Source organism: Dendrobates tinctorius, unplaced genomic scaffold (genome assembly GCF_039654945.1).
Source record: "Dendrobates tinctorius isolate UK_male_01 unplaced genomic scaffold, ASM3965494v1 ptg000005l, whole genome shotgun sequence".
Classification (NCBI taxonomy): Eukaryota; Metazoa; Chordata; class Amphibia; order Anura; family Dendrobatidae; genus Dendrobates; species Dendrobates tinctorius.
In genome coordinates this window covers 13,947,908-13,965,984 of record NW_027361673.1, presented here as the reverse complement: position 1 = coordinate 13,965,984, position 18,077 = coordinate 13,947,908, and the positions used below count along the sequence as shown (strand labels likewise).

At 41.5% G+C, this 18,077-nt stretch overlaps 1 protein-coding gene across 9 annotated transcripts in view; it reads right to left on the bottom strand.

Annotated features, from left to right (window-relative positions):
* Nucleotides 1-18,077, bottom strand: part of RARB (retinoic acid receptor beta) — a 965,418-nt gene that overhangs the window by 30,388 nt on the left and 916,953 nt on the right. For 8 of the 9 annotated variants that reach the window (XM_073568363.1, XM_073568380.1, XM_073568375.1 and 5 more), the window contains one exon: nt 12,118-12,294. The exons of the other annotated variant lie outside the window; for it this stretch is intronic. In XM_073568363.1, the coding sequence (XP_073424464.1) occupies nt 12,118-12,294 (177 nt within the window). The remainder of the gene's footprint in view (nt 1-12,117; nt 12,295-18,077) is intronic. 9 annotated transcript variants of the gene reach the window in all.

The following is an 18,077-nucleotide window of genomic DNA, read 5'->3' as shown; positions in this document are numbered from 1 at the left end:
TTGGACCCGTTTTTTTGCGGATCCGCCAAAATGTTTGCATCCACCGGCATGCCTGGACGGACCCTGCAACTTTTTTTTGGCGTAGGATCTGCATTTTACAGTGCGCATGCCCAGAGAAAGGAAGTCAGCCGGGAATTTAACCACAAATCCTTTCTGGCGGTGGAAAAAAAAATTCTCTCTCTCTCTCTCACTCTCTCTCTCTCTCTCTCCTCGGCCAGCGGTTCCTTTAAAATTCTTCATGGATCTGTCAAAAAACGGATCCGGCGGCATCCGTTCACATCAGTAAAGAACGGATCCGCTTTTCCGCCTTTTTGGTGGATTTTAACTGACACAAAAAAATGAAGTGTGAAACAGGCCTAACCAACGTGAATCACCTTGCTGACACACCGCACGTCAGACCAAAGCAATATGACACCGGCTGGCACCACCCTGAGGATACTAACAGGTATGAACGCACCTCACATCACTATCAGGGTGACCCATCACCAGTATACTCTGCTGACAACCGGTTCACAACAGAATTGGCTAAGTTCTTCACACAACGTGATCTGGTTGCCAAGGGACTCATGAAATTCACTGACCACGCTGAAGGTTACAAAGCTTGGAAAGCTTCCTCCCAAAATGTCACTAGAGACTTGGGGCTACAACACAGGGAAGAGATAGACCTCTTAGTCAAATACCTGGGAGAAGAGTCAGTGAAACACGCAGTAAGGATCAGAGACATTAATATAAACCACCCTCAAATCGGCCTTAAAGAGATTTGGAAGAGGCTAGATGAGTGTTATGGCTCAGCAGAGGTATTAGAGAGAGCCTTGCTCAAAAGAATCGATGACTTTCCTAAAATATCTAACAAGGGTCTCCAGAAACTTAGAGAACTAGGCGACCTGCTAAAGGAAGTCCTAGTTGCCAAATGTGAAGGTGACCTACAAAGACTTGCATTCCTTGACACAGCCAAAGGTGTTAATAGTCCAAAAGTTGCCCTACAATCTACAAGAGAGGTGGCTCACACGTGGTTCCACGTACAAATACAAACACAGTGTTCCATTCCCTCCCTTCTCCGTTTTTGTAGATTTTATACACGAACAAGCGACAATCAGAAATGATCCCAGCTTTGACTTTGCAATGTCATATGCCACACCGTCACCAGCTGCAAACCCATGCAGAACATCTGTGGCAGTGCACAAGACTTATGTTTCTTCTCCAAGTTCCAATTACAGGTCTGCTGGCCGCTCTCAATCAGAGACAAAGGTACAGGACCCTGACAAGCAGTGCCCACTCCATCAGAAGCCTCATCCTCTCCTGAAATGCAGAGCCTTCAGGGGAAAATCTATGCCAGATCGCAGAAGCTTCCTGAAAGAGAATTGTATCTGCTACAAGTGCTGCTCATCCACAACTTATCTCGACAAGGATTGTAAGGTTAGTGTAAAATGCACAGCATGTGGCACCACAGATCATAATACTGTCCTACACCCTTGCCCAGCTCTATGGAGTGCACAAAACACGCCAGCTGACAGCGAGCATGGCAGGGAGGAAAGGAGCACTGATGCAGCTATGCCAGAGATCACTTCACAATGTACTGAAGAGACCATAGACAGTAGGTCCTGTTCAAAAATATGCCTCGTCAGAGTGTACCCAAAGGGTCATAGAGACAAATCTGTAAGACTGTATGCTATCTTGGATGATCAAAATAATAGATCCCTGGCTAGATCAACATTCTTTGACCTATTCAACATCAAAGGACCAAGCACCCCATACTCATTAATGACGTGTGCAGGTACTGTGACAACAGCAGGTAGGAAAGCCACTGACTACCAAATTGAGTCCTTAGACGGACAATTCTGCCTACCGCTACCTACAATCATCGAGTGTAAGCAGATCCCAGACAATAGATCTGAAATACTTACGCCAGATGTGGCAATCCATCACGCTCACTTGAAATGCATAGCACACCTTATACCGGAACTCGACCATCAGGCAAAGATAATACTACTGTTGGGAAGAGATATCCTACAGGTTCATAAAGTGAGAAGTCACATCAATGGACTCCACAATGCTCCCTATGCCCAAAAGCTAGACATAGGATGGGTCATAATAGGAAACGTATGCTTGGGACATATGCACGCCCCATCTTCTGTGACAAGTATGCTAACAAATACATTGGAGAAAGGACGCCCATCTCTGTTTCAACCTCACAACAATGAGTTACATGTCAAGGAACTAGCACACAGCATCCAACTACCCAATCATTTAATAGACTTTACTCATGACAACAGTATGGTGTCAGGAAGCTATGAAGATCAGTTGGGGTATACAGTATTCCAGAGAACTAAGCAAGACAACCAAGTAGCAATGTCAGTAGAGGACAAGTTGTTTTTAGAGGTAATGCACAAGGGACTTGTAAAAGATGAGACCAACTGGGTCGCCTCCTCTTCCCTTCAGAACCCACAGACCACGTCTACCGAACAAAAGAATTCAGGCATGAAAACGTTTCTCCTCTCTTAAACATAATCTACAGAAGAAACCAGAGATGAAAGATCACTTTTTCTCCTTCATGTCAAAGATTTTTGAGAACTGCCATGCAGAACTAGCTCCCACTCTCAAAGACTCTGAAGAATGCTGGTTCCTACCCATGTTTGGAGTATACCACCCCAAGAAACCAGGCCAGATTAGAGTGGTGTTTGACTCCAGTGCTAAATTTGATGATGTCTCCCTGAATGATGTTCTACTGACAGGACAAGACCTCAATAACAAACTGCTGGGAGTACTTATGCACTTCCATAAGGATTCCATTGCTTTCATCGCTGACATCCAGCAAATGTTCCATTGTTTCCTTGTGAGAGAGAGAGAGACAGGAACTTCCTAAGATTCTTCTGGTACAGAGACAATGATCCTACTAAAGAGGTCACAGAGTATCGCATGAGAGTGCACATCTTTGGCAATAGTCCTTCTCCTGCAGTTGCCATTTATGGACTCACATGGTCAGCTCAAGAAGGAGAAACAGAATATGGATCAGATGTCAGACAATTCATAGAAAAGGACTTTTATGTTGATGACTGTCTGAAAGCCATGCCTTCAAATGAGACTGCCATCAGTCTTCTCAGGAAAGCCCAAGAGATGCTTGCTTGCTCTAACCTCAGGCTTCACAAAATAGCCTCAAACAGCCAAGAACTCATGAAAGCATTCCCTTCACAAGACTTGTGTAATGGTCTCAGAGACCTGGACCTGGGGTCAGACCCCACACCAATGCAACGCAGCCTCGAGCTTCTCTGGAATCTACAGTCAGACACATTTACCTTTCAGGTCAGCCAGGAAGAAAAGCCTTTCACCCGCAGAGGTGTCCTGTCTACATCAACAGCCTGTACGATCCCTTGGGTTTTTCCAGCTCCTGTTAATATACAAGGCAAAACCATACTAAGAGACTTAACTAAGGAGACATCTGACTGGGATGCACCTCTGCCACCTGATAAGAGAATCCAGTGGGAGGTATGGAAGAACCCATCAGCCCTCTCCAACCTGAATGGGCCAAGACCATACACCCCTGTGACATCTACAGAAATACAAAGCCAAAGACTGTATGTATTTGCAGATGCTTCTGTCAAAGCAATTGCTGCTGTTGCCTATCTCAAAACTGTAGACTCCAAATATCAGAGCTACATCGGATTCGTTATGGGGAAGGCCAAACTTGCTCCACAGCCAGAGCACACCATACCAAGGTTAGAACTTTGTGCTGCAGTCTTAGCCGTCGAGTTAGCAGAGTTCATCGCATCCGAGATGGATATCGACCTGACATAAGCCAAGTTCTACTCTGACAGCAAAGTAGTCCTGGGATACATCCACAATGAAACTAGACAATTCTACGTTTATGTCAACAACAGAGTGCTATGAATTAGGAGATTAGTTCATCCAAAACAGTGGCATTACATTCCCACGGACCAAAATCCTGCAGATCACGCAACTAGAGCAGTTGACGCAAGTCGACTAGGAAGCACAACATGGCTCTCAGGACCTAAAACTATTGTACACTGAGGAACGTTTTCCAGACACCTTTGAACTAGTGAGAGAGGACAGATGCTGAAATACGCCCTCAGGTGTCTACACTTCATACATTGACTCCAGCTACTCTCCTCATCCAGAAAACAGGACTATCCAGTGCCCCTCCAGGAGGATTCGACGCTATGGACCTCTACAAGCACCAATGGAGACAGGTACAAAGTCTAGCCAATACATTCTGGGACAGGTGGCGCAAACAGTACTTGTCTACCCTGCAGCCACGAACGAAGTGGCAATCTACCAGGCATAATCTCAGGATTGGTGACCTCGTCCTTGTGAAAGACTGTCAGGCCCATCGAAACCAGTGGCCACTTGGTCTAGTGACCGCGACATTCCCGAGTAAGGATGGCAACGTCCGTAAAGTCGAACTGAGGATGGCAAAGGGAATGAACTTAAGACATTCTCCAAACCAGTAACTGAGCTGGTCTTATTGTTGTCTTGAGAGAAAAAGAATAGTGACATCCGTTTGATGCCAGACGGGGAGTGTTCTGTCTCCGACATTTAATTCATAATACCCGATTATCTGCTTGTTAATGTTTATAGTGTTTTCTGGCTCCATCTAGTGACCAGAGTCATAACCACAGTGTTATTGTGTTATTTTACTTTCACTTCCTGAATCTCTTTTTCCCTCCATTCGCAATGCATTCTGGTAAGGTTGCAATGCACCCAGGTAAGCTTTGCAAAGGATTATGGTTAGTCCAGCCCCCATTTTCCCTCCAGTTCTCCATTTTCCCTCAGCCTGCATCCTGGAAGCATCTAATTTCTCTTCTCCCCTTGTGAGCGCGTCGCTGGTATGTAATCATGCTTCCTGTATCTAATTTCTGTCCCTTACTAGCCTGCTTAGTTAGTTTTTCCCTGCTCAGCTAGTAGTGCAGATGTTGATTTATAATGTATATACAGTATGTATTCCAATGTACCCCGTACTGACTGAGTGTATATGTTTGTATTGTAGTTTCACTGCATCAATATACCATCACGTTCAATAAAGCACAGATTCAACCTACTGTCTCCTTATTGGACCCCGGTATAGCGGTTTAGCTGATCTGTTAGCTGCAAATAAAAGTCTGCCTTATTCAGTGAGGACAGAACAATAAATGTAAAAAATAAAACATCTATATTAAAACCTGATTGGAATAATAGGGTATTTACTATTTAGTATTTATGTATTCCCCTGAAATGTAAACTGATATATCAAAAACACATTATTAACCTGAAGTTATGAGGTTGATCTGCAGGTTTATAGCGTTCTATGGCTAGGGTCACACAACTGTATTTTCTCTCATCCAAGAAAACAGGTCAGATTATGTTAATCATTCTCTGATCAGAGTGTGGTCATTGTGTGATCTCATTTTCTCATATGAGCCAAAGATGAGGAGAAAAATGTCTCCATCTTCTCCATTCTGTCAGTCTGTGGAAACAGATGTCATCCGAGTGCAGTCTGGTGTTTTGCATGGACTCATTGACTTGCATGGCAGAGTGCCATCCAAATATCACATGCAAAATGATGCATGCTGCAATTTTTTTCATGGAGAAAACAATTGGACATGTGCATGGCTTCACAGAATAACATTGGTCCAAGTGCGATTTAATGTTTTGTCTGAAAATACAGTCGTCTTTATGAGCCCTCAAGCTGACAGCTGGAATTACAGTGCATCAGTGCTGAGCCGGCTGTCAGTCAGTGTAGAGATGAAGTTACAGCCACCACTCCCTATGTACTGAGCGGTGACTGAAGCCGTGCCGGCCGCAAATCTATGACTGAAAGCCGGAGGCTGCTGGGAGGAATAAAGTTTGTTTCCTCCCGGTAGCCGGGCTCTCAGTGTGGTGGTCACACCGCTTTAGAACAATATTAAACTGCAGATTAACCCCATATCGGCAGGCAAATAGAGTTTTTTTTAAATGCCAGGTTCCCTTAAAATGATGTTGAGTGTGGTCGTTCTGTAAAAAATCACACCGAGGAGAAAGGCTTGGAATCATTAACTAACTGATGATGGCTCAGGTTCATTCTAAGAAAATTCACACTTCTTACAGCAAGGAGATACCGAAGTACTACAGTTTTATCACAACCTCAAGCACATGAAATATCTGTTGACAGCTGTGAGATAGTATAATAAAAACTACTTTCAGCCTAAATGCTTGCTGGCAGGGGTGTTGTAATACAAACTGGTGCTACGCTCGATCTTTACCTTTCTACGGGCACTCTTCTTGAGTTCTTCCTAAAGTATAACATGATCTGGAATCTTTAAAGTTATTATTCCATCTCATAAAGTGATGGTACATCCCTAAGGAATGCCATCACTATTTGATTGATGTGAGTCGACCTCTGGGACCCCAACTGTCCAGACAATTAAAGGGCCACATTGCAGATTCAGTCCCGTCACCCTTGACCTGCACTATGGAGGTGCATGGAGCTGAGCAGCACTTTCATTCACAGACATGTTGCCAGGAGTCTGGCTATGAAGGATACAACAGTAATGGACTGGATCCCCAAATTGGCACTGTAGGTAGCCCTTAATTTCAGGACTGTTAGAAGTCCAAGAGGTGGGACTCCCACTGACTATAAAGTGACAATGTATCCTAGTAACATGCCTTTACGTTATGAGAACACTATGCCCTGTTTATAGGTCTGGCGGTGGTACAACTAAACGCTGATTCTTAGGGCCTACCCACAAACCTGCAGGAAGTAATGACACCCATTCTTCTGTCACCTAACCGTTGGAGGCTGTAACAAGCAGCAGTGGTCAGTTGACACATTGGATGTTTTTAGGATGATGTACCATTCCAGTTAACCTGACTGTTGCAACCAGTCAAAGGCTTCATCGGTCAGGTAATCGAAAAAAGTAAGCCATCGCTTCCAATCTCATTAGAAACCACCAAAATGGCAAATGCTGGAGGCATGAGGGATACAGCCAGTGACTATACCTGTTTTCAGTATTATATAATTATCTCTACTAGTGCATAATGCCTTTACAATATTCTTTCCCCTAGCACCAACGACTTGGGCTTAAATGACGTTTCTTCTGTGCTGAATTTACATCAATCAAGCACATGGAAGTAGTGTTATGCTAGGGAAAATGTGAGGTTCAGCACACTAGGCAGGAATTGTCCCGCCCCCGAGGAACTTCTAATCTCATTTACATAAAGATTAAAAGTTGATTTTCTCAGTGATGGAATATCAACGTGACCAGTAAGGCAAGTTTGATCTTGTCTTTTAATACTTAATCCATCAATGTAATTATCTTGGTGACTGTAAAGTTCCTAATGATTTCTCTATAAAATCTTATTAAGTTATACTGCCCTTCATTGCATTTGCAGTGGCACATGGACACACATTATGGCAGAATGCCACTATAATATGAAAGTGAGACAATTCTATGTCCGTATCACAATGTTTGCACTCATCAGGAGTTTGTTTAGTTAAGGAAAATCTGTAACCAAACTCCGTCCTATTGCGTGCCATACACAGTACTAACATTAATCAAAGGACAAATGCTGCCTCAGAAGGTACACTTTCACTTTAAAGTGACTGTAGACCTTTCGGAATATTTTTTGCTAACTAAATGCATGTATTTGGGGCCAAAAACATCATTTTTGTAATTGGGTTTCATTAAAAATTTTCACCATTTTTCTTTTCCAGGCTTTTTTTCCCTGCACATTCAATTCGGATAACCCCAAATGCATCTGTTCAAGTAACAAGAAAATTGTCCCCAAAGGTGGACTACCCCATCATCAATATTGTATTGTTACATATATTGCAGTCAAGATTTTACCAAATTTTGCACACCATCGTTGGATTTTACAGAAGAAAACTTATGACTGTGTCATCTACCATCTGCATTATTAACATTACATTACTAACATAAGCAGTAAGTGCGCTCATCCATTGTTCCTGGGAAGTAATAATAAGCTAATCTGATTTAGTACAATATAGTTGTATAATCATAGAACAGTTGCCAGCTTCAAATACTCTGTCATTTTCTCATCTACAGGAGGGAAATGACTCTGTGCCAGGACAATCAGCATGGCCATACTCAGTATACACTACATCTGATGAAAAAACACTACATAGATAATAGGGTCACTTGGGTTTGTCATATGATGGGTAAAAAATTAGAAACTGACATTATTTTCATTGCTTTTTTTAAGATCGTGCAGGACAAAAAATCAACGCAGGCGTGAATATCCTGACATGTACCACCTGTGCTATGGAGGGTTTTGTATCATGTTGATAACTTTAAAAATGACTTGTCACCAGGTCAGACGTGGCCAGTTTTTGCTCTTATTTTATTCTGGCTATTCATTTGAGTATTGTGCCTTTTTTCGAATCTGCCATATGATCCCAGAAATTTGGACCTTTTTATTTAGTGCTAATTTTTCTGCACCTTTACAAAGGAGCATGCAGAGACGTTTAGTGAGAAACACAGTAAAGAAAATAAAATTTGCACTAAATAAAAAGGCCCATATCTCTGGAATTGTATGGCGTATATATTTAAAAAAAAAAACTAAACAGAATACTCGGAAGCGGTAGGAATAAGTAAGAGCAAAAACTTTCCACTTTTGACCTGAAGAGAGGTCCTCTTTAAACGCACCTTCAATCTATGCATTAGAAATAGACCCTAGTGGTGGCGAGTGTTTCGCTCTGAAATCCCCATCATATCGGGTTGCCTTCTACTAGGCTTTTGGATCCTGTGGTGAGTGTTGGAGCCTGGGCACACTAGGGGATCTTCTAGGACTCTAATGGACCAGTCTGATCTTAGTTCTGTAAATAGGTTTACATGGAAATTACATTGGGGACCATGAATAAAAACTCCAGTAAGGAGACACAAAAACTGACATAATACTAACCCCAATAGTTAATGAGAACAATGTTTCCCACAGTGTCCTAATATCACTATGTGATACCAGTATTCTCAATGGACACCACTCAGTAATGCATTTTTGGTAGGCAGCCACCCCAACTGGGAAGCACAGTATTCTCAGAGATAGTACTAGTATTATCAAGGATGATGGACTCATTAATGAATGACACATCCACATAGAAAAGTGATTGGCAGCATCCTACAGATGTATCCATCCTTATCTATCTACAAATCTCATTAAGGCCTCCAATTCTCATAATATAAGTCTAAAACATTATTGCAAGATGCTATCAAACCTTGTTAGTATACAATTTATATCACAACCACTGAGTAGCCACATACAGTATAAAAATCTCCTAACAGAGTATTCCAATAGAATGATTGTTTGTTTCTCGAAGCCTGGTCATCTCATGACACACCGCTCAAAATATTTTGAGCCCAAAGGAAAGGTAAAGTGACAAATTCTATTTTATTCTAATTCAAAATTTCCAATTTATACTAAAACACACCAAACTTAATGCAAAATCTCCAACAGAGACCCCAACTATAACTGTTTTTTTTATAGGATTGGTCTTGTATCGTGGGACAAAAGAACTTTTTGGGCTCCCAAAGGCCCCAGATCCAGGGTGAGATGACACCCACTGCGACCATTAAAGTTACGCCCCTAATTCTAGGTTGAGAAAAAACGTCAGTTGTACCTGTTTGGTACAAATACACCCTGGCAATTCTGACACTCTGGATGTAGAAGACAAGTGGAGTGTCATTATAATCCATGCGAGTGTGTTTGGCTGTGAGAGAGGGGGAGCAGAGCAGCAAGTTCCCAAAATAATATACAGATATAAGAATAGTAATTATTCAATTGGGAGCAAATGTAGACTAACAATATGGGGTACTAGGTTGGTACATAAAATGCAATCTATTGATATACTCTGGGTGTATGATTTCCAGCCCACGCGTTGACCGCTAACACATTAAAAGTCCTCAGTAATAAATCACCACGTGTGTACTGGATTAAGAGGGAGGTGGTGTTGACTTATCGTAATAGTGCAATAATGACAGGCATGCAATCAATGATATATGGTTAGGTCTTGTGGAATGGGACCACACACACAAGCAACTGTGATAAGAGAGTACAGTATGAATGAATTCACAGAGAGAGAAAACCTCGGGGCAGTCTCTGCAGAACAGAGGATAGTTTTACTCTGCTCCTCTGTTTATGCCATACATCAATGTCATACATGAGAGCCTATTCACGAGTGCTCCTGACTGGGGATGAAGAGGAGGTCAGCGGGGACGACTTACTTTCAGAAGAGATCTGTTTGATTTTTTTTTTATGATTAATAAGAAAGGCCATAATCCATCTGGCTTGAAGGATACCTCGAGGTTCCTAAATCTTCAATATTGGTAGATAATTCTTACATTTTCTCTAGAAATATTGCCATAGCCGTTCTGATGTTACATCATCATTTAGCTTTAGATTGTTATTTTATCATAATTTTATAGCACTTGCATATTAATGCGATATACACTCCCAAGGGTATAGTCCTAAACAAGCATCTATATGAAATCTAAATTCTGCAAAAAAGGAATAATGGCACCAGACACAAATTAGGTGCAAGACACAAATTACTGGTTAAAAACAAAAATTGCTAATACTAATCAGAAAACTGATAAAATATACCTATGTGTTCAGAAAGAACAGAGGTGAAGTATAGGGCAGAGACCATTAAGTATAAAGAGCAATGACAGGTAAAGATAAATTGTTCAAAAATTAGCCAAAGTGGTACAAAAATGTATATTACCGATTCATGCTCAGAATCCTGGTACTCACCAATACTTGGCACGTGTTTCGCATAAAAGCTTCATCTGGCTTTAAGAATTCTGATCTGAGTCCAGACCTTCCTTATTTATCAGGTTGCTCTACCTCTATACTACATTTGTGCCTTCTTTACACTATGTAGAGCAGTGGGTTGGTGCAGTGTGACAGACAGGCAGTGACCCAGGAAAGTTCAAAACAAAGTCTCTTTTAATGATCAGCGTACTCACAAACAGAAAGCAAAATAGTATCCTCCGGATCACAACCGAGAAACCAGACAGTCTGCAACCGAGACTGCTTGCCATGGGCGACTGCACCGCCATGTACGCTTAGGGGTGCCAGGCTTTTTGGCTCCGCTGGCTCTGTGTTGCTTCGCACAGGCTGAGCTCTGCCGAGCCTCCTGCTCTGCACACGCTTGCAAACCAAACTGACACACCCAACCCTCTGCTGCAGGGTTTTTACAAGGAACCTGTGGCCGTGGGCCACTTGTAAGACCTGGCCGCAAAGGAAGCAGACCGCACCACTACCATCCTGTAGTCCGCTTCAAAAATAAAATCTCATGGCAGGTTTTCTTAAATCTGCCTTGGACAAATAGCTTGTCCAAGACCAACTCTTACTTTTATTCTGCATTGCAATCACAGCTACCCCTGTGACTGCAATGACCTCCTGCAGCCTCAATATGCTTCTGTGCGCATCCTGGGGGACACATAGCGACCGTCGTATATAACACCAGGCACTGCCTAACAACAGTAATGTGATTAAGAATGATAAAATAAATTGATGCTAAATAGTAATTTGTCTCGCACCTACCTAATTTGTGTCCTGTACCAATAATTCTTTTAGCAGAATTTAGAACGTTTACATGTTTGTTATCCTTCTTTTTCATTAGACATACAAAGAATAATGACAGGCAACAATACAACGAGAGCAATTTAGTAAAAGCATCACAGTCTGGATGTATCAGTGTATATATATGGCTTTTTTTTTACAGACATACAATGGCTCTACCAATCGCCATCCTTTAATCTGCAGGTTCCATTTTCCTAAAGTCGATCACCAGCCAAAAACACCCAGAACCGACTGGCCTTAGATTGGACCTTCCGACTACAACCTCTGCCCATTTTCAAGATAACGTAGGGTGTTGGTGTGGTCCCTGAAAGGAAGGCAGAATTAAGTTCGGTTGTGAGAGCAGATTTCCATTCATTAGTGTCTTAATTTTTTTGGCTGGAGATGGCTTTTGAGAATTATGGAATGAAATTTAGGAATAATTAATTCTTCAATAATTAGCTAAACATTTTTTTAGAAAGAGACGCTCAACTAAAGTAAAATCTTCATAGACTAATAAAAACTTCAAAGGTGATGTGAATTAAAAATAAAATAAAAATTAATACGCACCAAAATATCCAGACAGGCAGCTTTTAATAGAGTGATCTGATCTGCAATGGTCAGACTTGTAAATCCAGGTAACCGCTTTGCAAATTCCACTATTTTAATAATGCACTTTGTTGCAAGTTCGCTAAATTTATCCCACAGACCAAGGTCTAGCCGAACACGTTGATCAGCACTGGAATTCTGGTGGACAACAAAGAGAACACTGTTAGTTCAATTTCTCAGAAACTGTTCTAGAATTGTCTGTTCATTATGTATAACTTGTAAGAGTCTAGATATTTTAGGTGTGTAATAAATGCAACACATCAAAGCTACAAATTTACCAATCGTTCTTATGTTTCAATATTCTCTACACATTGATTAACAGAGGTTTTCCAGGACTTTAAATTGATGAACTACTGGGTCAAACATATCAGATTTGGTACTATACACTCTTTCCCATACAAGTGAATTGGAGTGTGCAGTAGCACTCTCTGTCATTAATATGTACAAATCTGGGCCGATATCATTGCACTTTATCCTCTTCTGACAGGTGAATGCTAGGGGACATGAGAGATAGCCCCCCAACAATCGGATATTGATTTCCCTGCACCGGAATACACGCCTCTGGCCAATCAGAGGCCGTCAGCTAATGAAGGTCACTGGCTGTGCACTGCCCGTCGCTTGTACACTGAAGTCAGCTGCCGGATCCTGCACTGGATACAGAAGAGAACAACGTGCAGTGGGGAGCGTAGGAAGGTGAGTAGAATCATTTATTTTATTTATACGTTAAAGAACAGCCGCACAACATATATACCATAATTGGGGACATATATACCAGGATGGGAGTCATATATATCAGGATGAGGGACATGTATACCAAGATGAGGGAAATATAGACCAGGAAGGGGATCAGGATGGGGGATATATACCAGAATAAGGCACATATATACCAGGATAGAAGAAATATGTATAAGGATGGGCCCAGAATGGGTGACATACAGTATATACCGAATGGGCCCAGGATGGAGGACATATATACCAGGATGGGGACATACAGGTGCTTCTCACAAAATTAGATCATCAAAAAGTTAATTTATTTCAGTTCTTCAATACAAAAAGTGAAACTCATATTATATCGAGTCATTACAGATTGATCTATTTCAAGGGTTTATTTCTGTTAATGTTGATGATTATGGCTTACAGCCAATGAAAACCCAAAAGTCATCATCACAGTAAAATTGAATACTTTAAAACACCAACTTGAAAAATGATTTTAAAGTCTGAAATGTTGGCCTACTGAAATGTATGTTCAGTGAATGCACTCAATACTTGGTCGGGGCTCCTTTTGCATCAATTACTGCACCAATGCAGCATGGCATGGAGGCGATCAGCCTGTGTCACTGCTGAGGTGTTATGGAAGCCCAGGTTGCTTTGATAGCAGCCTTCAGCTCATCTGCATTGTTGGGTCTGGTGTCTCTCCTCTTTCTCTTGATAATACCCCATAGATTCTCTATGGGGTTAAGGTCAGGTGAGTTTGCTGGCCAATCAATCACTGTTGTTTTTAAAACAGGTGTTGGTAGTTTTGGCAGTGTGGACAGGTGCCAAGTCTTGCTGGAGAATGAAATTTCCATCTCCAAAAAGATTGTCTGCAGAAGGAAGCATGAAGTGATCTAAAATTTCCTGGTAGATGGCTACGCTGACTTTGGTCTTGATAAAACACTTGTGGACCTACACCAGCAGATGACATTGCTCCCCAAACCATCACTGATTGGGGAAACTTCACACTAGACCTCAAGCAGCTTGGATTGTGGCCTCTCCACTCTTCCTCCAAACTCTGGGACCTTGATTTCCAAATGAAATGCAAAATTTACTTTCATCTGAAAACAATACCTTTTGACCACTGAGCAACAGTCCAGTTCTTTTTCTCCTTGGCCCAGGTAAGACGCTTCTTGGGTCGTCTATTGGTCATGAGTGGCTTGACACAAGGAATGTGACACTTGTAGCCCATGTCCTGGATACGTCTGTGTGTGGAGGCTCTTGAAGCAATGACTCCAGCAGCATTCCACTCCTTGTGAATCTCCCCTAATTTTTTTAATGGCCTTTTCTTAACAATCCTTTCAAGGCTGCGGTTATCCCGGTTGCTTGTCCACGTTTTTCTACCACACTTTTTCCTTCCACTCAACTTTCCATCAATATGCTGGGATACAACACTCTGTGAATTGCCAGCTTCTTTAGAAATGACCTTTTGTGGTTTACCCTCCTAGTGGAGTGTGTCAGTGACTGCCTTCTGGACATCTGTCAAGTCAGCAGTCTTCCCCATGATTGTGGAGCTTACTGAAACAGACTAAGGGACCTTTGCAGGTGATTTTGTTAATTATTCTAATTTACTGAGATAATGACTTTTGGGTTTCATTGGATGTAAGCCATAATCATCAACATTAATAGAAATAAACATTTGAAATAGATCACTCTCAATGACTCTATATAATATATGAGTTTCATTTTTTTGTATTGAAGAACTGAAATAAATTAAGTTTTTGATGATATTCTAATTTCCTGAGAAGCACCTGTATGTACCAGGATGGTACACATATATACCAGGATGGGGACATATGTACCAGGATGGGAGACATATATCCCAGGATGGGTCTAGAATGGGAGACATATATATATCAGGATGAGTCCAGGATGGGAGACATATCTACTGGATGAGTGCAGGATGGGAGACATATATACCAGGAAGAGGCCCAGGATGAGGGGCATATATACATATTTTTTTAACTCATGGCTTAGGAAAATATAAAAGAAGCAAATACTCGCCTTACCGACCACCCTCCACTTCTCCCTTTCCAGTTCTCTGTCAATCTTGACTGCCTGCATCAACAAGAATGTTCTAACAGAAGGACATGGGACCGCTGCAGTCATTTTATTTCCAGCAACAGGTCACATGACCATGTGTCAGGATGTAGAACATGCAGGAGGGCCGGATGTCACTGGAACAAAAGTAGTAGGGAAATTGGGAACTGAGTATTGCTTCTTTTATGTTTTTAGGCCTATCTGGGCCTTTTATTTAAAAAAAAACTCATTCTTTTTGTACAGTGTGCAATTTATTTTCCAGTTTAAATCAGGAATGTGCCTGTACATGTGGACATACTCCCTTCTTTTGAAAGCTCAATTCTGGAGCCATATTTGCATCTTTCAAAAATGGAGGAATGGTGGCAAAATTGTTCAAAAGAAGAGCAATAGGAAGGTTTGGTCACATGTGACATCAGTAGTACCATTTTTAATTTTGGCTGTAAGGTCATTTTATCAGGGTGACACTTCTGCAAATGTAGTATCTGAAAACCTGCAGGCTTCAGATTCTTAAAAGAAAAAGGAAAGAGCAGAGCAATGACTGGAGAAGATAGCTCCACATATCAGATAGGTGTCCAATGGGTGACCCTCTGAGCCTTTTGTTCCCTTCCAGGATAGAGAAAAGCTGCACTGTCTTTTTCAAGTAAAGTAATTTTTGGCTAAATAGGACCCAGCTAGCCATCATGTTCCATATATACAGCCCACCTCATAAAAAGTCTGAAAGGGAACAAAGGCACCAAGGGTGAGGGTTGGGGCATCTGACGTTGGGTCAGCCACAGCAGTTATGAAGTCAGTCAGTTATGACAGCAAGAGTGATTGGGTGAATGTGAAAGGCGCAGCCTTCCAGGGAAAAGACATGGAGAGATAGAAAAGTAGTAAAAATAAGAATCAAAGTAATAAACCATTGTTAGTAGTTTATAGACACACGATTTATGATGTGATGTGAATGCCTCATTCACGAGAAGAAGAACAATGCCAATTGCCAATTCACATTTTAATACAAGGGTAATAAAAAGCTTGGGCCTCTTAATACCTTGCATATTACTTAAACTACATGCATTCCCCCTATATGAAGACGTTTCCATGGTCTTTAAAGGAAAATAACGGTGTAAATGGAGCAACCAAATATATTAAATGCAATTTTTACAGATGAGTAACTGCAAATATTGAGAAATTTGGCACCATTGCAGATGCAGCCATAAATACCAGACAAAACCCGACAGAACCCATGATAGTCAATGGTGTCCATCATGTGGTGGATCTGACATTTTCCTTAACTTCATTGTTCGACAGATGTGAACAGTCAATCATGTAACATGTTAGCAGTGGTAACCCTCCAAGTAACTACGGTAATTAAGACGAGTTCCCAAATACTGATTTCAGTGGCATTATGTGCCAAGGGGTTATTTTTAAGATAACCAAATCGCATGTGACGTGCTCTTAAAGGGATCCTGTTACCATCAAAATGCAGTCCAATATGCAGGCAGCATGCTAGAGAGCAGGGGGAGCTAAATAGATTGATATAATTTTGTGAGAAAAGATTCAGTATAACTCGTGTTTTAATCATTTAAACCTCGGCTCTTTCTGGGATTTTGGGTCCAGTGGGCGGACCTATGAGTGACTGGCAGCTCTCTTTGTATAACAGTGCATAAAGATAACTGTCAATGACAGATAGGACCGCCCACTGGACCAAAAATCCCAGAAAGAGCAGAGGATTAAATAACGAAAACACAGATTATGTTGAACTTTTTCTGACAATGCTATAGATCATTCTACTTAGCTTCTTCTGCTCTATAACACAGTGCCTGCAGATTGGACTGCATTTTTTTGGTGACAGGCTCCCTTTAAGTCTAAGGGAAGCGATTTGCTTGCCATCAGCAACAGAGAATCCAGCACATTTGGAACTCGGGTCACATTACGTTGCAGGTCACAATGTCACGCCATTAGGTGAGATATCGCAGTATGACACCGCAATCTCAATGTCGCGAGAAACACGTCGTCATGTGGCCTTATCTGTAGATTACAACCATGCATGTCTAGAATAATTGTAGCTGTATCTATAAAATTCCCTAGAAAATGTAATCAGATCACCTCTAACCACATATAATAAAATGGAAAAGCAAATAGCCAAATTCTCGGTCATTAGAAAATGTCCCCTTGAGCGAGATGCAGCAGGGACAAGTGTCCTTGTGTGTATGCGGTGTGGCTTCTTATTGTTCTCTGCTATTAATATGTCTTATTAAGTAAAGCAAGAATGGGAAATGCAATTTTAAATACCAGTGAGCAGAAGCGGGACGGTTCACTGAAAGCATCCATCTATGTGAGTAAGTGCCCTAGATATTAGGTCTATTATGATTATGATGGCACTAGGTATAAACTTGCCTTTGCGCAGTTGTTAGAGGTCTTGGCGTGTCAAGATCAGGCTAAGATGGATGTATTGAAACAGCTTCACTAACAATTAGTTTGCCTTTCTTGTTAGAATAAACCTGTCGTTTCCATCATAGAGTACCCCGGTCATGGCAGCAGATAAAAATCAAAGCTTTGTGATGGGAGTGTGCAGGTTAAGGACTCCTCTGTCACCAGATTCATCAAGGCAAAGCTCTGGATGCTGCGACGCCTCTCCTGGAGTCTGGGGGTAGCAGGTTAACAGCTGCCTCCGTGCCCTTTAAGACGTTCCTCCAAGTAGAGGGAGCCTGTACATTTTTCAGATTTATTTTATTTAATCCTGAAAGACCTGGGCAAAATGCATCCCATCAAGAGGAAATGAGATCAGGGAAGGGAAAGAAAAATCAAGATGTGCAGTCATTCGGGCTGTAATTAAATTTAATAGCCAGTTTATCCAGTCCATAGAAATAGTGCATGGTAAAGAGATACACACAATGCGGAGCCTACAGCAGGAAATCATTTGGCAATAGTTTATCCATCTGGAAAAAAGACATTGCAGGAAAGCAGCTAGTGTGAAGAAAATATTCATCAGTATTATATGAGATTACTTTATCATGCCATTGAGTTTGACACATATTCTATTACAGACAATTCACAGTATCCCACACAAAATGCAAATGTAATAACCAAACCTAGAAGCCAGACAGAGGAGGGGACACATCTATATTCCAGATAATCGGCTGTTG